This window comes from Centropristis striata, chromosome 22, assembly GCF_030273125.1.
Source record: "Centropristis striata isolate RG_2023a ecotype Rhode Island chromosome 22, C.striata_1.0, whole genome shotgun sequence".
Taxonomy (NCBI): domain Eukaryota; kingdom Metazoa; phylum Chordata; class Actinopteri; order Perciformes; family Serranidae; genus Centropristis; species Centropristis striata.
The window spans coordinates 30,551,946-30,573,241 of record NC_081538.1 but is presented as its reverse complement, the minus strand read 5'-3'; the positions used below and the strand labels follow the sequence as shown (position 1 = coordinate 30,573,241).

Genomic DNA, 21,296 nt, shown 5'->3' with positions numbered 1-21,296 from the left:
AACATATAATAAAATATTAAAAGCAATAAAAAAATATATAATAAAATATAATATGAAAATATGAAAAGTAATGAAAAATAAATAATTTCATTATTAAATAAAATATAATAATAAAATATAAATGAATAAATTATTGTTATATATAAAAATATAATAATAAAATATTAAATGCAAAAAAATAATTTTAATATATAATAAAATATTTAAAGCAATACAAACTAAATAATTTTAATTTATAATAAAATATAATAACAAAATATAAAAAGCAAAAATATTCATTTTTTAAAAGTATTTTAACAATAATGTTGATAATTTGAATTCTTCAGGTGTAGAATGCAAATTCAATCAATATTAAATAAATTAAATAAATATGCTTATAAAATATTTCTTGAAATAAATCAGTTTATCACTAACTGTAAATTATAAAAAAGGCTTTTTATTTTCTTAAATTACATTTTTGAATATATCCTGAAATAAATGAGTGAAGCAATACATATACAAATGAAATTTTACTTTTAAAATTATGCTTTTTAAAGGGCGACTTTTATTCATTATATAATTATATAAATATTTTATAAATATATTTATACAATATTTTATTATTATATATAGTATTAATTGTATATTATTCATTGTAATAAATATATTTTTTATTTATTAACAGGATATATTTCAAAGCCTTATCTATTCATTTCATAGCCACATTTGTTTATTCAATATTCACTTATATATTTAGCATATTCAGGATATAAAATTAGACCTCAGACGTGCAAGAAATATCTGTTAAGATTTAAATTAAAGGTTTTGTAGTGAGCTTTCTATTTCTCTCCACACTCTGCATTTACTTTCATTTATTAAATCCTGAAAATATTGTTTTAGTAAATCCTGCTTGTGTTTCCTGTCAGTGACTATGTGATCGAGGAGAAGACGGCCGTGTTGCAGAAGAGAGAGAGCGAAGGATTTGGATTCGTCCTCAGAGGCGCCAAAGGTAGAAACACACCTTTAAACTCCTCTCTGAGTCCTTTCAGAATAAAAGTCCACTGAGTGTTAAAGAACCAAAGTGTAGAAAAGCATAAAAATATCCTTTTACTGATTTCCTCAACATAGATTTTATTTTTAACTACAACTACCATGAGCTGCTACTGCAGAAGGAGAGTGAATCTGAAATAAATAGTTTAAAACAGATTGTTTTTTAAAGTATACAGTGGTGAAAGATGAGTAAAAGGTATCAGTACAACAGAGTAAAAGTTCTGCAGTTAAAATTAAAACTATAAACAACAAAATGTGCTTAAAGTATCAAAAATAAAAGTATTTAATATGCAGGAAGGTCTAAATGGAGATTAGATTGAGTAGTTTCATATTTTATAAACTATTAAAAATGTTTTTTTAAAAGCCTCATCTGAAAATATATTTAAAAAGAATAGTTGAAGTACTGTTATATTAAATTAAATATAACAAAATATTAAAATACAAAATAATTAATTAAATAAATACAGTAAATACTAAAAATATAAAATATAATAAAAGAAAAAAATAAAGGAAGAAATAAAAAACTAATAAACTTATTTAAAAATGAAAAAAAAGAAATGAAAACTGTAAATAGGAATTATAAAAAAATAAATTGCAACAAAAAAAAGATGTCTATTAAAGAAAAACAGTACATATAAAGACAAATAAAATATCGAAAATGTTAAAGGAAGAAAAACCGTATCTAGTAAAAAATACAATGGAAGTAAATAATACAAAGTAATTAATTAAAGAAATACTGTAAATTCTAAATTATGCTAAAAATCCTCCTTCTTCCTTCCCTCTTTTTGTTAAAGCTGAGACCCCCATCGAGGAGTTCGCTCCGACCCCGGCGTTCCCGGCGCTCCAGTACCTGGAATCAGTGGACCAGGGGGGCGTGGCCTGGAGGGCGGGGCTCCGGACCGGAGACTTCCTCATAGAGGTATACGCCGGTCCTCTAATATGAGACATCATTAAATCATTGATGCTCTGAAACTCACTGTGTGTGTGTGTGTGCGTGTGTGTGTGTGTGTGTGTGTGTGTGTGTCTCCAGGTGAACGGGGCTGACGTGGTGAAGGTGGGTCACCGGCAGGTCGTCTCTCTGATCCGTCAGGGCGGCAGCCGCCTGCTGATGAAGGTTGTCTCTGTGTCCAGGAAGTCTGAGTCCAATCTGATCAGGAAGAAAGGTTATTATTATTATTATTATTATTATTATTATTATTTGTATTATTATTACTATTATTCAATTATTATTATTATTCAATTATTATTATTATTATTATTATTATTATTATCATAATAATAATTATTATCATTATTACTATTATTATTATTATTACTATTACTATTATTATTATTACTATCGTTATTACTGTCATAATAATTATTATTATTATTATTATTATTACCATTATTAATGTCATTATTATTATATATTATACTATATCAGGTTTCTTCTACATTATGTATTATTATTTTTATAATAATAATAATAATAATTGTTCTTATTATTATAATATTATGATTGTTATTATTGTTTTATTTTTTTATCTAATACTTTTGTTATTTTGATGCTTTAAATGAAAAATAAACTGGTTTATATAATAAAATCGGGGGCCTTTTGTTTAGAAAAGTGCTTTACAAAAAATAATATAAATATAATAAAATATTTTCAAGTTAAAATAGTGAAAATCATTCAAAATGAAATCAGGTCTTTTGCTAATGAAAAGGTTTTTTTTTTCATTGTTTTAAAAGAGAATGATAATAATTTGTTTTATTTTATTTATTCTGAATGTAGATTAAATTGTAAAGTAAAAATTATGAAAAAAAACGAAAATTCAATTTTTTTTTTTTTTTTTTTGGACTTTGGTCAAACAAAACAACAATTTTATTTATTTTTTTCCGCAATTTTCCACAACAAAGATATTTAATAAATTAATTAAAGAAAAAAATCTGTAGATGAATTGATAATGAAAATAATCAGTTGAACCTTCAATAATACATTATAATACAATACGATAATACAGCTACAAAAATGATTACAAATGAATAAAATGCATTCATCATTAAAGGTGGAAACTTCTCATAAAAAAAATCAGTGTTTTTCTACAGAGTTTTTCTGCTGGCTCTCTAACTGTGATCTGATTGGTTCTCGTCTCGTAGCTCCGCCTCCTCCGAAGCGAGCCCCCAGCACCTCACTGACACTCCGATCCAAGTCCATGACCGCCGACCTGGAGGACATAGGTAACACACACACAGACACACACACATACACACACACACACACACACACACACACACACACACACACACAGACTGAGTGTGTGTTCTGACCTTTGTTCTGTCTGCAGCCAGGAGGAGACGCTATGGTGAGTCACATGACCTGATGATGTCGTAGTCGTGTTTGTGGCTCTATGTTGTTGTCATGGCATGATGTCACAGTGATGTCACAGTGATGTCATCGTGTATCAGTGATGTCATGTTGTAGCCGGGCCGTAGCTGTTATAATATTAATTTTTTTACCTTGTAGATTTCACCATGAAACTTCCTCAGTTTGTTATTTACACTAATATGACATTATGTTTCTGCATTACAAGTTTTCTGAACTTTAATGTTTTGGATATGCAAATGAGGCGTGAACTTGTTAAATATGCACTAATTTGCATTTATTTCCAGGATATAAATCTGAACATTTTTTTGTTCATATATTACATTCTAAGTTTTTTACAGAAGGAAATTGGCTAATCTGCTTTAATCATTTCATAAATCAGAAAATACTGTCATTTTGTTCCTGAAAACATGATTTTTTTATGTTTATAAATCAGGGTATGAATGATTGTAAAAACTTTCAGAATATAGTTAGGAATAATAAAAGTTTGGTGTCTAAGTGGAGCTGAAGTTTTAATATATAGTTAACTAATGCATTATTTAATTAGACATCGTCTTGGCCTTATTTTATAAATTATTCATATGTTGTGTGCAAAACTCTAAAGCAGTCAGACAGATGTGGTCTATAAATGGTCTAAATCTAAATGTGGTGCAGTAATGTTTCCCTCTGAAGTGTAGATGTAGGTATTAAGTATCATAAAATTAAAAATACTTAAATAAAGTAAAAATACTTGAGTATTTTCCACCACTCGGCCCTGCTGACTCATGTTGTGACGTCATGTTGTTGTGGTCGTGTTGTGACGTCCTGGTTCCATCTCCTTTATTTTTTTGGTTGGTTTGTTTGTTGACTGTGTGTTTATGGCATCTCTTCCCTCCAGAGAAACTGGATGAGATGTTGGCTGGAGGTCAACAGGAAGTGGTTCTCCGAGCTCGACCGGCGGACGACTTCAGAGCGGCGACGGTGAAACAGAGACCGACCAGCCGAAGGATCACACAGGCCGAGATCAACGTAAGAATAACACTACCACGTCCTGTCATATATAAGACCAGTATTTAAAGGTCGTAAATTATATAACTGTTCCTTCATGAAACATTTCAGTGCTGCTGTTAATACTGACATTTCTGACCAAACGTATAAAAATCTGGCGCGGGTTGCACAAAGGAAAGATTTTGCTTTAAATCTGACTGGAGGTTTCCTTGAAATAATACTGGATGCACAAAGAGCAAGTCTTCTCCTTCAGGTTTTTCTAAAGTTTTCCTCCTTATCTTGGTCCTATCAGACGTCATGAAGGGAATTAATCTTTTCAATACGGATCCTCAAAGAGTTTCTGTTTGTGTCTGCAGTCTCTGTTTGAGCGTCAAGGTCTGGTGCCGCCTTCAGCGCCAGAGAAAAGCACCATGGCTTTACCCCGAGGGATGTCCAGGACCAAGAGCTTCGGTCAGACACACACACACACACACACACACACAAATTGAGCTAAAACAATGAGTTGATATGTTGAGAATTAATCTGTAACTATTGTGATTAAAGTTTTAATTAATTCAGTCATTTTTCAGACAAAAACGCAAAAAAAAATTCTAACCAAAAAAGGTTTTAATGGGTATTTTTTCACAATCTTTTATAGATTTTACAGACTTAAACTGATGAATTCATAATGAAAGTAATTATTAATTGTAGCTCTAATAATTCTAATAAATCTAATAATTATTCTTATACAAATATAAAATAATAATTGGAGCTGACACGATCAGTTGATGTGTGAATTGCTTGTTCATTGTATAAATTGCATTAAATAAAATATATCCCGAAATTTGTATTTTTTATCCTCAAAATCACACATTTTGTGGTATATTTCATGTGTTTTTTGTACCTTTCTTCCCTTCAGGCACGCCAGATGACGACCGGATCTCGGCGCTGATCAACGAGAGTCGGTTTCCACGGAGCTCCTCTCTGACGGACAGCTTCATCCCGCCTCCTCCTCAGACGGCTCCGCCCCCTCCTCCCTCCGCCTCCGCCGCCACCTCCCCGCTCTTCCTGCTGGACTCCGGCCCCCCTCCGTCCTTCCTCCCCCCTCCCCCTCCGTCCAGAGGGGAGGGGCTGACCCGCTCCAGCTTCAAGCCGGGGGCGGAGCCGAGGCTGCAGGAGCTCTCCGATTCGCCGACGAGGAGCCACGCCCACGCGGAGCGGCAGAGGAAGGCTCGGTCGATGATCATTCTGCAGGACACGCCGCCGCAGCTGCCGCCCGACGCGCACGCCGCCGCCGCGCACGCCGCCGCCACGCACGCGCTGCACACCGCCACGCACACCGCCACGCACACGCTTCACACCGCCACACACACCTCCACACTGTCCCTCCACAGCACCAGCCCTGCCCTCGGACACTCGCCGCTGTCACGCCGCCGGGGACGACCAATAGAAAACCCTTATGCTAACGTGGGACAGCAGGCCCCGCCCTCCAAGCCGCAGAGGAGGAAGTCACCTCTGCTGAAACAACTTCCTGTCGAGGAGCAGGGTCGGTTTTTCATTTCCATTGTTATATTTAAGTCATTTTCAAGTTTTATACATCTTTCTGAACATTTATTGAAGGGATCGTTCAGGTCCTTATCTACAGTAGAGTGTATAACCTACATGTTAATTGAGTATCTTGAAAACCAGTGGTTGAAGAAGTATTCAGATCTGTTACTGCAGTAAACCACACTCTGAAATTTCTCCACTACGAGTAAAAGACCCTGCATTCAAAACTTACTGAAGTAAAAGTACAAAAATATCAGCATGTAAAATGTATCAAAAGTAAAAGTACCCGTCATGCAGAATGGACCCACTCAGATCGTTTTATATATTCTGAATATATTATTAGATTATTATAATTGAGCAGCAATTTATTGAATATTTATGAATAATTTAAAAATAAATGTCTAATCTTTAAATTGATCATGTTTTTTATGTTAAATCTCGACCTAAAAAGTAACTAAAGCTGTCAGCTAAATGTAATGTAATGTAAGAGTAAAAAGTTCAATAATTGCTTCAAAGTACCTCAAAATTGTACTTAAGTACAGTACTTGAGTAAATGCACTTAGTTACCTTCCATCACAGTTGAAACTAGCAGCAAATAACTTTTTGTTTCTAAGATACGGGTTTTTTTTGGATAGTCTACTAAATCAAGTTACTGTCTATGGATATATACTAACATACCTACAGTAAAACATGTTACTGTGACGTACATATCATTAAAATTCTCTGATTGGCTGAAATTGTAAAAATTATTATACACTAAAGATAATTACCCACAAGAAAATCAGTTTCTTGAGTACAAAATAAGTATTGTTTACTCAAATTAAATGATTCTTTCATGAATAATTATGCAAAATAAAATGTATTAGCTTGAAATGTCCCATTACCAGCTCATAATGCCATAGACTCCTAATGTCACTCCTGCCAGTCTGACTCCTGTGTTTATCTTCTTCTAGGGATCAAAGATCAGGACTTGTTGAAAGTGGATGGTGGACCCAGCAGCCCCAGCAGGGCGGAGCTCTACCAGCAGCAGGTCCTCTCGGAGCGCGCTCGGGTTCAGGGTCGCAGGTCGTCTCTCTTCCTGTCTGTGGAGGGAGCCGGGTCAGAAAACCAGGTGCCTCTCCTGACTCAGAGCCATTCGATGGATGACCTCGGCGAGCTTCCCCCTCCAGCCCCGGTCCTGTCGCCCTCACCAACGCCTCACACCTTCCTCCACCCACTGACGGGGAAACCTCTAGGTCAGTATGAGAGCTGAGTCTAAACCAAGTTATAACAATCAATACTGGGAACTAATGCATTAACATTCTTCAAATCACAGAACTATGATAACAATGTTGTTTTTGAGACACAAAAGGTGGCAAAAAAGTAGGACTTTTCTGGCAGTTTTTCAAATAAATTACTGATAGTTACTGATTTGACATATACATAAAGTTGTGTGTCATCAGCAAAGTATTGAAAATGAATATGATTTCACGTGATTTGGCCAAGTCGAAACATGTAGGTACAAATTTGAAGGGGACCGAGCCTTCAGACAGTCCACAAAATAGAAGCAGACATGGAATAGAGCCTTGAGGTACACCACAAAACAAAAAAGTACATAGGACAGAATCTCTAGCTACTCCACGATAGAGGACCTAGAATAGAGCCTTGAGGTACTCCACAGAATATAAAAGGCTGTAGGAGAGAGTGTCTAGATACTCAACAAAGGAGAGGACCCAGAACAGGGCCTTCAGATACTTGCGTAAAATAGAGGAGAATCCAGCCAAGGAACCTGCACAAAATAGAAAAGAGCCTAGGGCAGAGATACAAGGACACAACAGAATAGGAGACCTAGGACAAAGCCTCAAGATACTTGCATAAAATAGAGGAGAACCTTAGAAAGAATCTTGAGGTACCTACACAAAATAGAAAAGGTCGTAGGACAATGCTTCAAGGTACAGAGTGTCTAGGTACTTGTACCAAATAAAGTACAGGACCTAAGACAGAGCCTTGAAGGACACCACAAAATAGGAAAGGAGCTAGGGCAGACCCTCAAAGTACTTGCATAAAATAGAGGACCGAGGACAGAGCCTTGAGGTACCCCACAAACTAGAAGAGGATCTAGGACAGAGCCTTGAGGTACTCCACAAACTAGAGGAGGATCAAGGACAGAGCATTGTGGTACTCCACAAACTAGAAGAGGATCTAAGACGGAGCCCTGAGGCACTTCACAAAATGGAAAAGGGCAAAAAACAGAGTCTCAATGGTACCTCCACAAAACTTTAAGTAAGAGAACCTCAGGGTACTCCGCAAAACAGAAGAGGACAGAGTCTCAAGGTACTCAATAAAGTATAAAATAAGGGAAGACCCAGGGAAGAGCCTTGTGGTACTCCACCAAATACAGAAGGTTCTAGGACATAGCCTTGCCATACTTCACAAAACAGAACAGTACCTACGAAAGTGCCTTGATATTTAAAAATATGTAGAGGGGCACCTAAGACAAAGTCTCAAGATAATTATACAAAGTAGAAGGGGGGCAGTAGACGACTTGCCACATACAAGAGTAAGCTGTATGTTGAAGACAACAATATAAAAATGCATGAAAATCCATCCATACTAAATATTTCCACCTTTAATCCTCTCTTCTCTCCTAAGACCCCTCATCTCCACTCGCCCTGGCTCTTGCTGCACGAGAACGAGCGCTCACTGCTCGTACGCCGAGCCCAGAGCCTCGACTAAAGCACATATCTGCCTCCACCACACCCATCCCCACCCCAGCTGCCAGCCCCGAGGGCCGACACAAGCGCACCCCTGCCACCACCCCGCAGAGCAGCCCCGAGCCACGGTCCAAACGCACCACCCCTCAGACAAGCCCCGAGCAGCGAACCAAGCGCACCACTCCCCAGACTAGTCCCGAGCTGAGGCATAAACGCATAACCCCGCCCTTATTCCCTGACGGACAGGTGGAGCGTCCAGAAACAGAGGGGGGAGTGACATCACCTGCCGGCCCCTCTCCTGAGCGCTGGAGACCCACCCCCTTACCAACACTGGCCAATGAGAGTCACGCTGCTCTGATTGACAGGCGCAGAAGCCTCACAGTGGGCAGCTCAGAGGAAGAGGGCGGGGCTTACACAGTTACACTCCCACCAGCGCTGTTGTCCTCCAGTGATGAGGAGACTCGGGAAGAGCTCCGCAGAATCGGACTGGTAACACCACCTGCTGCCTTCGCCAGTCCTCCCGCCCCTCCTCCCCCATCCTCCCTCACCTTGTTGCCACGGCGAGGTGGGGAGGGTGGGGGAGAAAGTGGTCCTGACTCTTTGGGTAGACGAGGAGATGAGGAAGGAGGTGACGAACGGCTCCATGACAGCTCCTCCTCCCCCAGCTCACTCCCTCCCTCTATCACCTTGGCTTCTCCTCCTGCTCCTACCTCCCCCTCCTCCCCTACTGCCACTCACCCTTCCCCCTCCTCACCCACACCCTCCACCTCCCCGTCTGGTCTCAAGCCACGCCTTCGTTCCCCTATAGGTCGGGGGCGCTCTGCGCTCCGGGACCCGCTGCTGAAGCAATCGTCAGACAGTGAGCTACTCCCGTCTGCTGCATCCTTCTCCTCCCCCTCCTCCCCACTCTGCTCCTCCCCTACAGGTGGCGGTGGACGGCAGCCACGCTATTTGTTCCAAAGGAGGTCAAAGCTGTGGGGGGGAGGGGACGACCGCGACGATCGGCGTGGCTTCAGCCCGGACGACGTTGGACGTCCGGCAGCACTGGGAGGTCAGGGGTCGGGGTCAGCCGTGGATCTGAGCAGCCGGTCGGCTTCAGCGCTGGAGCTGAGCGGCAGGGCGGGCTCTGGACTGGATCTGGCTAATCGGCTACAGCTGCTCAACAAAGACAGTCATTCTCTGGGGGAGGAGCCAAGTCCCCTCGATCCTGGCCGGAGATCACCTGTAGGAGGTGCCAGGTACTATGAACTGCCTTTTTATTTTAAATACTGCAGTACTCCTCGCCTCATAGTATGATTGTGTGTGTGCGTGGGTTGTAACAGAATCTGTTGTTTGTGTTGTTCCAGATGTGTGGACAATGGAGAGAGTAAATCGTAGGTTTTTATCTCTGGTAAACATTTCTCGTTATCGCTAAGAGATGATTTTCATCTGCTAACTAACTAACTCTCATGCACCTTTCTACGCAGATGACTAACTACTAAGTATTTGAAATTACTGTCCCATCCGTCTTTTCAATAAAGACTTTGAATTGACCATTTGCCTAACACCTCTTCCAAAAAATGATCTCCAAGCCGTAACAAGCCGTAAGCTTTTCATGTGGAGTGCTTGGCACCGTTGTCAGAGCAATTTCCTTTCCAAAACCAAAAACAAGAGCAAAAGTGCAAGAATTACATGTAACCTGTGTTTCACTCCTCTAAAGTAAGCTGCAAACATTAGCAATATCTGACTAAATAGCTTACCATCTAGAGTAGTACCTTGGTGTTACTTCTAAGGCCAATAGTGAGCATATCGTTAATAAGTACAACTCAAACTTCTCTCTTGCTTCCCCCAGTATGTTATAAGGATCTAACGGGCCAAGCAGAAACAGTAACTTACAGGGAGTGAGGCATACAAGCAATGAGTTAGTAACTGCATGTAGACACAACACGGGATGTCACAAGAACTGATACTTTGGTTCTAAGTTGTTGCCTAAATTCTGAAGGTACAGTAGGGAACCGGGACCGTCTTTGGTGGTCAAGAAGAACAAAATTGGGTTAATTGTCCAACTTGTTACAAATATGGTCCTGAGAATCCTGGAGTTTCACTGGTACTGGTACCAACTGCTACATTTCTGGTACCGTGACATCCCTAAACACACAACTGTGTAGCTGTGTAGGTGTTGTTTGTCATTCATATACTGTTCAATGTGTTGCAGGTTGTTTTCCAGCCTTGGCGAACTCCACACTATCTCCCAGCGAGGATACGGTGCCAGCTATACAGTCCGACCTGGGAGCCGCTACCCTGTCACCCGCCGGAGCCCCTCCCCCTCTCCCTCCCCATCTGATAGGTCAATAGGGCTCACCTCCTCCACCGCCCCCTGTGCTGAAAGGCCAGATCTGAGCTCGGGTCGCGGTCTAACCATCCTGAAGTCGTCCAGTCTGAGTCTCCCCTCAGAACCAAAGGAGGTTCGGTTTGTGATGCGAAGCGCCAGCGCAAGAACCAGGTCCCGTTCCCCCTCACCTTCACCCCACGCCTCCCCCTGCCCGTCCCCGGTCCTCAGCGGGCCCCTGTTGGCCCTTCGGCCATGGAGGCAGCGGCCCCTCAACTTATGGAATAAATATGACGTGGGTGACTGGCTGGAGAGCGTGGGCCTGGCCGAACACCGCCAGCGCTTCCAGGAGCACGAGATCGAAGGCTCGCATCTCCCCGCCCTCACCAAGGAGGACTACGTGGAGCTGGGCGTCACCAGACTGGGACACCGAATCAACATCGAGAGGGCACTCAGACAGCTGCTGGATGGTTCTACTTGACCCCTCACCTCTGACCACTAACCTCTAGACATCCTGAACTGTGACCTCATAACCCCTGACCTCTGGTCAGACACTAGGCCATCTCTTTGACTAGGATATCTTAGCAGAGACTGAATCTTTAGTCCTTTTTACCAACATGGAGCCCAGCTCTCTGAGTGATCTCGCTGACATTTTGGCATATCAGCTCTTTGATCAACCTAAACAGACTGGTAGCACCAAGAACTGTGTCCAGACTTCCAACATTTAGTTTGACCTTTCTAATGTCCAGTGGCTCTAAAAAGACAATAACTTTAAACTAATTAAACTGAGCAACATCCTGGTTGCTCTGTAATTCAAAGCATTTTGGTGGAGCTTTCTTACAAAAGTGCCAGTCAAACAATGCACAGAACATGGCCATCATCTCCAATATGCTTCAGCTGCAGGAACCATAACAGCGTGCACTATAATTTTCCATTAGATTTTGTAGCCTCAGTTCTAATACATTAACCTCAAAATGCAAAATCCACAAGACAGAAGTTAATTTCTGTCACTGACGGGAGATTTAAGCTAAGGTGGCACCAATTTATATCAGAGAACATTTTCATGTTCTTATCTTAACTCTCTTATCTCATAATTTGCAAAGGTTATTCAAACTCAACTTTATTACTTCAAGATTTGAGTTTGTTCCCAAGAGAAAATTCAAAATACAATCCACTGTTTTTGCATGAGGCCCAATATTCTCATATCACACTGTGTTGCAAAAACATTTCACATTGCGTTTCTGTTCCAAAACCAACCCAAGGAATGATACCGTTTGTATAACCCCAAGGATGAAGCTGACGCTGAGGTCTGAGAATGTCTGACAATTTCTTAAACTCTTGACATGCAACTCTAAAGACAAACACTTAATCCACATGCGTCAATCTCTTTGTTGTACAGAGCTGATGATGCACTATGGCTCGCCAAATTCTTGTTCTTTTCAATATACAAGAATGCAGAAATGTTCTGAGAGGCTGCACTTTTGAAAAACCTTGTGGCCTCATCCAATTCCTGTGCAGCATTCACATCATATTATTCAAACCTTAGGAGAAAAAAACAGTTCAGATAAGTGTTACAGATGTAATTCTGAGTCAGAGATGAGAGAAATTCACAGGAGCATTTCCTAAATTAGCATCCCTACGTCTTCACACCTAAACATAACAGTCGCTGTTTTTTTTACATGCCGTTAACGTCATGAAACGGACACAGTTTGGGTATTTTTAGTGTTGTACTCCATGGAAATTTTGTTACATAACTACAAATTAACACTAACATCAGTCTCCTGTGTTTGTTTGAACCATGCTCTGCCCTTCCCGCCCTGCCTAAGTGGACTTTGTTGTTCTTTATATTCCATATAATTGCCACCGTCTTTGCTTTTACACACCGTAACGTCACTTCCGCTTTGGCATTTATCATAATTACTACAGCCACTAGAGAGAGGGTGGAGTTAACTATAAATATGTGTCGTAATAAGCTACTGAACAAACGGCACATGGGGGAAGGACGGCCTCCAAAATATTAACTTTAATATCATAAAAGACGTACAAAACAAGCAAACTTTGATATTTGAGAAGCTGTGAGCAGTGTTTTTTTGGCATTTTTTGCCATTAATCAGCTATTAAAATTCTATATTTTTCCTCCTCAATCAACTCGCTGACCAATTGACACACTGTTTCAGCTCTAATCCAACATTTTTATCTTATTTTACTTTAATTTGTGTCATTCTACAAGATTCTACCAGATACCGGAAGCTTAGAGTTACCAACAGTTACTAAATATTTTCAAATACTGACATTACACGGCTGCTAAACAGAGATTGTTTTCTATATGAAAAAACAGATGAATATCTCATTATTGACTAACTAACCACCACACAGTGTTCTACAGCATTAACTCCTGAGCTGGACACAGAGCTGTGCTGCTAATATAACAGTTAACATTTATCAAAGAGCTGATCTGACAAACTGAATACAAATATAATGAGACGGGTCTTTTTCCTCGTGCCATTCTGCTTCCCCAGACGAGTTTAGCTGGACGTTGGCGAGCCACTGGGAGTCTCTACCTTAACACCAACGGGAGATCAGCTGAGGAAACTTCTCCGTCTTTCTTGTGACTTTTTTTTTCCTCTTTTTTTTTCTCAAAATATCACTCATGATGAATTTGTGTTTATTTTGAGTTCATATCTTAACGCCGATCATTTAGAATTTATGAATAACAAGTAATAATAATGTGGTGGTGATGACTTACAGAGTTTATAATAGTTTGGAAAATGATTTTGAGTTCCTTATGATTTGACAATGAGTTGAATTTCAAGGCCGTCTCGACGGCGTTTTGACATTCATAATGATTTGTCAATGAGTGTGACTTTGTGCTGATGTGCTGTGTGTTTCAGGGAGAGCTGCAGCAGAGCTCCAACTGTAAACCTCTCTGGTTTCTAACCTGCTTATCGAGGGCTTACTGTACATGGTGCTATCTGTTTAAAGCCATCTGTACAGAAAATACCTTCCTCTTTCCCCTCCTAATCCTTCCTCACACTGACACACAAAACTCTTAGCTTAACCCCCCTTAACTCTATTATACCTAAATTAATCAATCAGGCATGGCTGTACCTGCCATAACCATCTCGCAGTAATGGTAACTCACCAGGAACAGGCCATATATGGAGTTTCCTCCCTGCCATATTGGGGATTTCTTCCCTGCCATAAGTGGAGTTTCCTCCAGACCATAAATAGAGTTTAAAACAAGCAGTTTCCCAATTATAGTTTACCGTGAAGTCATAAAATTTTAGTGTATGAGCAAAGGTGCGGTCACACCAAAATTCATTCCCCATTTAATTTTTAATGTATTTGCTTCTTCCCAAAGCCTGATTTGATTGGCTCTCCTGGGATTTTGTTTGATTATTTTTTAAAAACCCACTGACAATAAGTTGATGGTGGTGAATTGGTGAGTATCGTCATAGCTCACTCACATCCGTCCTTTATTAACTTCTGTCCTGGACTAAAGAAATTCTTAGTCATCGTAAGATTTTGCTGTTTTATAGACAGATCTGTAATTAAAAAGAAAAGATAATAGATAAAATATAATATCTTATAGATATTATGACTGATTATGAAATTAAATAGGTAAAAAAAATAAAATAAAATAAAATACTTTTTTTTTTGCATGAAAAGTTCCTCTTTTTCCTGACGATTCACTAATTGATTTGTCATTGCTGCAGCAATGCAGGCATGCAGGTAACTTCTGCCTTGCAAAACAACAGTGTGACTGCACCGTAAACAACATTAGTGGACTCTTAAAGAGACAGTCCCTTCTTTCACCATCTTACCCAGAGACAGATTTATCTATAGGTCCATGGTGTGTTTGGCCTAGCTTCACACAAAGACTGGATGCAGGGGGAAACTGCTAACTGCTAGTCTGCTAACTTTAACAGAAGTAGAAAAATCACCTTTAAATTGATTGACATGTTGTATCTCGTTAGTTGTCATCAATCTAACCAGACGAGTTTTGTTGATCGCAGTTATAAGTCACGCCAAGAACGATGCTAACTGGTGCTTAAAACATTTCTACACCTGCACAACAAAGAAACACCTAAATAAGATTACTGAAGTCACTAGAAGGTGTTTTTCTTCCAGTTGACTTTAACTCCATTTCAATGCTACAACGTCCTCTTTTATTAACAGCTTCACACATTAAATTTAAACCAATTTGACACACCTACATAATCTCCCTGACCGGTTACAGTCTCTCCTCTTGAATCCCCTCTGAAGCACAATCAACGTTCCAGTGCCTGATTCCACGACAACAAATCTACTGCGCTTATCTCACTTTTTATTCGAAGTACCTGAACGCAAGCCGAAACTACAATCATGAATCCCAAAGTTGTACAAGTTCACAGTGCCCTTTAGCACAGAGGTATAGAATGTATAGTCTATGTACAGCACATTACAGTAGACTTTATAGTCTCTATAATATATATTATGGTAGAATAATGTAGCTATAGTGTAATATATAAAGTATAGTAGACAATAAAATGTATACAGTAATATTTTGGTAGACTGTAGTCTATGAAGTTTTTAACCGTATGTGATATTCAGTCTTTGTAAGCAGCCACACATCAGAGTACTGAACTCTAAATACACCTGTGTGAGTTAATAAGCTAAAGACACCAAGCAGATACGATCTGAACTATTGAATCTGAATCTGCTGATTAAATCTGAATCTTTTCTGATCCCTTATCAAATCTAGTTAATTGAAGTTTTTAACCTTTTGCAAGAAATCAAAGAAATACATAACTAAAAGTCCAGATTTGTTGGTTGGGTGGTACCTAATCTCTGTAAACAGATATCTGCATACGGGACAGGTATAAGAAGTGTTTTGGTTTCCATTTGTAGCGCAAGTGGTTATGACCAATCCTGTTTGAGCTGGCTTTGGTTTTATGCAGATAAAGAGTCCATGCATTGCCTGAAACGCAACGCAATTAGCTGTTTATCTTAATTTTTTTTTAATCAAAAATCTACTTGCATTAATAAGCAGATAAACAATCCTTCCAACTTCATTCATATTTCTAAAGTCTTGGCCAATATATACGTTATCCGGATACACCAAACTTCAGAAAAAATAGTCTTTGTAGTCTTTTATGTAGGAGCTGGATCTCTCTTCCCGTTCTTTGGAGTCAGATCATTAAATTTGCAAGACCACAATCACCCCAAAAAACAACAAGCAATGTACTGAGCCAACAACCGATTTATTCATCCAATTGTCCAACCATAGATTGGGTGTTATCAAATTACAGTTCATAACTAAGCTACTATTGTCTCCTACATACTGTCTCTTCCAAGCCCAGGTTACTTTTAGAGTTGTAATTTGAAGAGAGAGCATGCGGCCAACAGTAGTTTGGTCACAGTAACCATGTAATCGAACAGGAACTGCCTTTTGGTTCAAAAGCCCATTATTCTTTAACCTCATAGTTTGAGGAATTTCCCATAGTCCAACAGTCTGTGATCCCAAAACCAAAAGTCTGTGCATTCAAGACACTTGTGAAGGTTTGGTAAGGAGCATTTTCATTTAGTTAACACCCTTTAAATAATTTTTACATCTAATTAAACATGCTGCTCATCCAACACATGCTCTATATCCACCTCTAAGAGAAGACTGCCCATTGTTCCGAAACCCAAATAGAGCAAAATAAATGTGGCATCAGACCAAAAGCCCCTTTGTCCAACAGCCCATTATCTCGAAAATAGATGCCCATTGCTCTGACGGCCCACTGCTTCAGAAAATACCCACTCTCCTTGACGGTGGAATGGGTCGTGGTATGTTTTATTCATGAACACTGTATTAGACGGTGTAGTTTGTTAGATACCGGACTTCACCTCCGACAGCCTTATACACACAGACATCCTAGCTGACTGAAGGCCATAAACCTTTCTTACTGCAGAGAGAGTCTATATTTTCGGAATGGGCCATTGGCTTTAGACAGATGGGTGTTTATTTTTTCGGGCTGTCTAACAAATGGGCGTTCGGTCCAATGGTCCATTTTTCAGGCTATTGAGTTTCTGGAATATTGGGCCATTGGAAAAATGGCATGGCACGCAAAAGATGCGACAAATCGTGCGTTGAGAAGTTTTTAGTTGCTCGCCTCAGTAAACCTGCCCTACACTGCAGGAAAGAGGCGTGTTTGTCAGATGATTTGGATCGATTGTCCGACATTCGGACATTAGAAAAGATGTAGATGGAGACACTTTGACCCTGTTAACACTCCAAGTCTAAAATACGTAGAGGTATTTTGTTAGTCACTAGCGAGGTTATTAAAGTTAACGAAAACTAACGAAAACGATAATTGGAATTGAAAAAACATTTTCGTTAACTGAATTAAAAATAAGAACTCGAGTTTAAAAAAAAACCCAACAACTAACTGAAACTGTATTTTGTGGCTAGAAAACTAACTAAAACTAACTAAAATTATAGTGAAAATGTCCTTCATTTTCGTTTTTGTCAACTTTTTCATACGTAAACCTTTTTTGGTTGATATGAAATCTATTTCATCTATCTGGTTTTATGATATAATAAACTTATTGGGGCTGAGATGGATCAGACAAAGGAAATAGAGGAAACATTTATTGTGACCTTTTTGAATCTGGCACCCAACAAATACTCCATTACAAAAAAAAATAAAACTAACACTAAAACTAAGCATTTTCCCAAAAATTAAAACTAATTAAAACTAGCAAACTCACTCTAAAAACTCATGAAAACTAACTGAATCTGAAAACAAAAAATCACAACGAAATTAAAACTAAAACTAATGAAAAAAACTATTGTAACCTTGGTCACTAGTTGCTATCTTGCCAGCAATACGCTCGTAAACAACCCGGCAACCACCCGGCAACGATATGAGTCATCAAGTTTTCTGGTTTCACTTGTACCCAAAACCACATACATCACTGCTCCTCCCAGTTTTTACGACCTTTAGCGGTCTGTCATCAAAACGACACCACTCAGCCTGCACTGGTGACGTGTTTACCTGTTACGGCCTTGTTGGGACGAAACGGCGATTACACAACAAAATATTTGAGGTGAAATGCGTCTTAGACCACCTCAGCAAGTGGTTTGAGTCGTCCAATCACAATGCGTCCTGGACCCTGTTTACACTTGTATTTAACGCTTTAAAAACAAGTGTCAGCAGGGTCTTTGTCTACAGTGTACTGAAGCCTTTCCTTACACACTGAATCGGACCGTACGAATAAAAACTAGAAGGGAAAGGTGATCTTGCAATGTTAACAAAAGTGGAAAAATAAGACCTGTCTTCCTTGTCCCATGCCCGACTCTTCCACCAACTTTCTTAAAAATCTGGCTTGTACTGACAAACAGACAGACGGTCAGTGGAGAGAGAACCCACAGGTAAAGAGAAAGTACCTGTGTAGCTGCATACACTGAGTGAATATCACATACTGTACGTGTAGTATATATTATAATGGACTATAGTCTACTGTACAGAGTCATCCACAGAATGAGGCGTGGGCTGTCGCTTTCTCTGCAGTGTAACAATGATAATCAGTAATGGAGAGGTCATGTGACCTCCTAACCTCTGACCTCAGGTCCCCCACCCTGTACACTAACATAGACATGAGGTCATCCACTTGTTGTAGGATTTCTCAGCCAATCAGAAACCAGCAAAAACCTGCTGCTAAAAAGTCTCTTCAGTGACGTGGTGACGACGTGGCGTTCCTCTTTGTTCTTTGTTTTGTTCTTGAGAATCAAATCAGTCAAAACAGGTTGTTTGGATTTTGATACTTTTATTTAACTATTTGGATTCTTCTTCCAAGACAATTAAATAAAGTTTTAACAAAAAGTCAACAGGACATGATCATATAAAACGTTGGAACAGAGAGCCACAATGGCCGCCACTGCATATCTTATAGTGTTCACCATGGCAACGCCTCAGCTTCCTGCTGATTGGCTGAGAATCCTGGCTTTCTAACCTGCGTGTGAAACCTTCCTCCTCCTGATATTCACCTGGTTATTATGGTTTAATGGTTACCTTCCTCCTCCTCCTCCTCCTCCTTTCTAGCTTCCTCTTTTTACAGTATGTTTGTAGTTTCTTCTGGAGTGAGTGGCGTGTGTGTACTTGTAGTTTTTTTCTTCCCTTTTCTAAAAACTAAAGAGCACACAAATGACAACCGATGAGCTCTGCAACGCAACAGATTGTAATCTTTATAATAAACCGTCATTTATTACAAAGTTAACCCTTGTGAGCTGTCACTTTCTTCTTGTTCTTGTCGTTTGTTTCGTATTTCTTGTTATATATATATATATATATATATATATATATATATATATGTATATATATATATATATATATATATATGTATATATATATATATATATATATATATATATCATAGTTACTGAATTTCACGCTTAATATAACTGCATTATTTTATATGTATATATATATATAATATATATATTTATCATTGTTACTGAATTTTAAGCTTAATATAACTCAGCATTAACATATAAATATATATATATATATATATATATAGTTTTTCTTGTTTTATATATATATTTATGTATAGATATATATATATATATACATAAATATTTATCATAGTTACTGAATTTTAAGCTTAATATAACTCTTGTTAAAATAATTTGATTATTCTCTTTTGTTAAAATAATTTGTTTGTCTGTCACTATCAAAGGTCACTTAATTAATCAGGCAATATGATTTTGATACAATGATTATGTTTGTGTGTTAATGTTGGTTTAGAAACTGTGATTACTTTGATTACATGCATTCCATTTGCTTAAACTGATTAAGATTCTATAATCACAAAGAATATATTGTATGGTTAATATTTTTTAGACTTTAGAATACATGTAAGACATTTGAAAAATAAGTGGCTCCAAATTATATCTGTAAGACATAACAAGGCAGGAGGTTTGTCCTAACAAGTTTTGATAGCAGGTCAGGACACAGTGTGCCGGGCAGAGAAGATTACTGCCTGGTGACGTGATGCGTCCCTGTATTGATTAAAACTGACAAATCAACGGATCAAGAAGGCGGGACTTCCTGGAAGAAATCTACCTTCATGATTAGTAAACATTTGTTAGTATTTAATGGGTTTGAGGGAAAGAGACGAGGTTCAGACTTCACGAACTGAAACCTGTCTGTGTAGAGTGAACCCGGAGATCTCTGTATTAATTGTACATTTCTTGACGTATTGTAATAAAATTATGTTAAACTGAGAACTTGGACGTCCTCCTGCTCATCATTCACCATCAACGATCTGCGCAGAGAAAATAGGTGAGGATTTTGGTGTTGGTGTCAGATTATTCAATTTTCAAGGTTTCCTCAAGCTATTTTTCTAACACTCTGTATTATATATATATTCTAATAAAATTTTTAAAAAATCATCCCTTCATTTTTTGTATAATAAAAAAAGCCACAGTATATCGTGACAAAAAAAATCTTAATTTCTTAAAAGTCATACTATATTATGTCGCTAAAAAAAAAAAAAAAAAGGCAAAAGAAGTCCAAGTATATTATGGCCCAAAAAGTAATTACAAGTTAACAATATCGTATGTTAAAAAAAAATGTATATTTAAAAAAAGGTCAGTTTATTATCTCAAAATAAAAATATAGTGTGTTGGGGACAAACACATAGTATAATAAATTGATAAAAAGTCATATTGTAGTATGTCGAGGAAAAAAGTGAACTTAAAACTGATTATGAATTAGAGAATTTTAATATACTGAAAAAAAATGAAAAGAGTTTAGATACCTGTTACTCATATTGTCAAAGTAACAAATTATATTTTTTTGAAAAGTCTCTTTTGTGATACTTAAATGATCATTAAAATAGGATCAAAATGTTGAATAGAAGTTAAGGGCAATCAGTTCACTACAGAGTTTCTGACCCCTGACCTGGTTAAGATGCTGAGAGGTCAAAGACAGTTAATAAATGACGAGTTTCAGCTCAGCGCAGACAGAAACAGCTTATCTGGACTCAGAGTGGAAGTGTAGAAGGTTTAAAATGTTAATTAGACTTTATCTTCCATCAGGAGCTAAAGTCATAAAAATAGACGATACAATAAACAGTATAAAATAAAGTCATACTATAGCATGTCAAAATTTTCGGTGAAAAAGTCGTGACATTTTTAAACGCCCCAAAACTGTCAAAAATGTCTTATTATAGCCTGTTGATATGCGTAGTATGAAAAAAGTCATAGCATGTCGAAGTTTTTGGTGAAATTGTAAAATAAAATTTAAATGCCCCGATACTCTCAAAATGGTCTTATTATAGCCTGTTGATACACTTTGTAGGGTGGCTTTTACAAAAAACACCATATTTTGAGATGTCCAAAATTTGAAATTTTGAA

General features: G+C 38.4%; 1 protein-coding gene across 1 annotated transcript in view; it reads left to right on the top strand.

Moving 5' to 3' along the window:
- The window catches only part of shank3b (SH3 and multiple ankyrin repeat domains 3b), a 62,545-nt gene extending 43,636 nt beyond the window's left edge, over positions 1-18,909 (top strand). Inside the window, 12 exon segments of the mRNA XM_059325927.1 lie at positions 906-988; positions 1,824-1,948; positions 2,060-2,192; positions 3,169-3,249; positions 3,357-3,374; positions 4,272-4,402; positions 4,738-4,831; positions 5,280-5,906; positions 6,862-7,143; positions 8,540-9,839; positions 9,948-9,974; positions 10,796-18,909. Coding sequence (XP_059181910.1) covers positions 906-988; positions 1,824-1,948; positions 2,060-2,192; positions 3,169-3,249; positions 3,357-3,374; positions 4,272-4,402; positions 4,738-4,831; positions 5,280-5,906; positions 6,862-7,143; positions 8,540-9,839; positions 9,948-9,974; positions 10,796-11,390 — 3,496 coding nt within the window. The 3' untranslated portion in view covers positions 11,391-18,909.
- Positions 18,910-21,296: the final 2,387 nt, after the last annotated feature.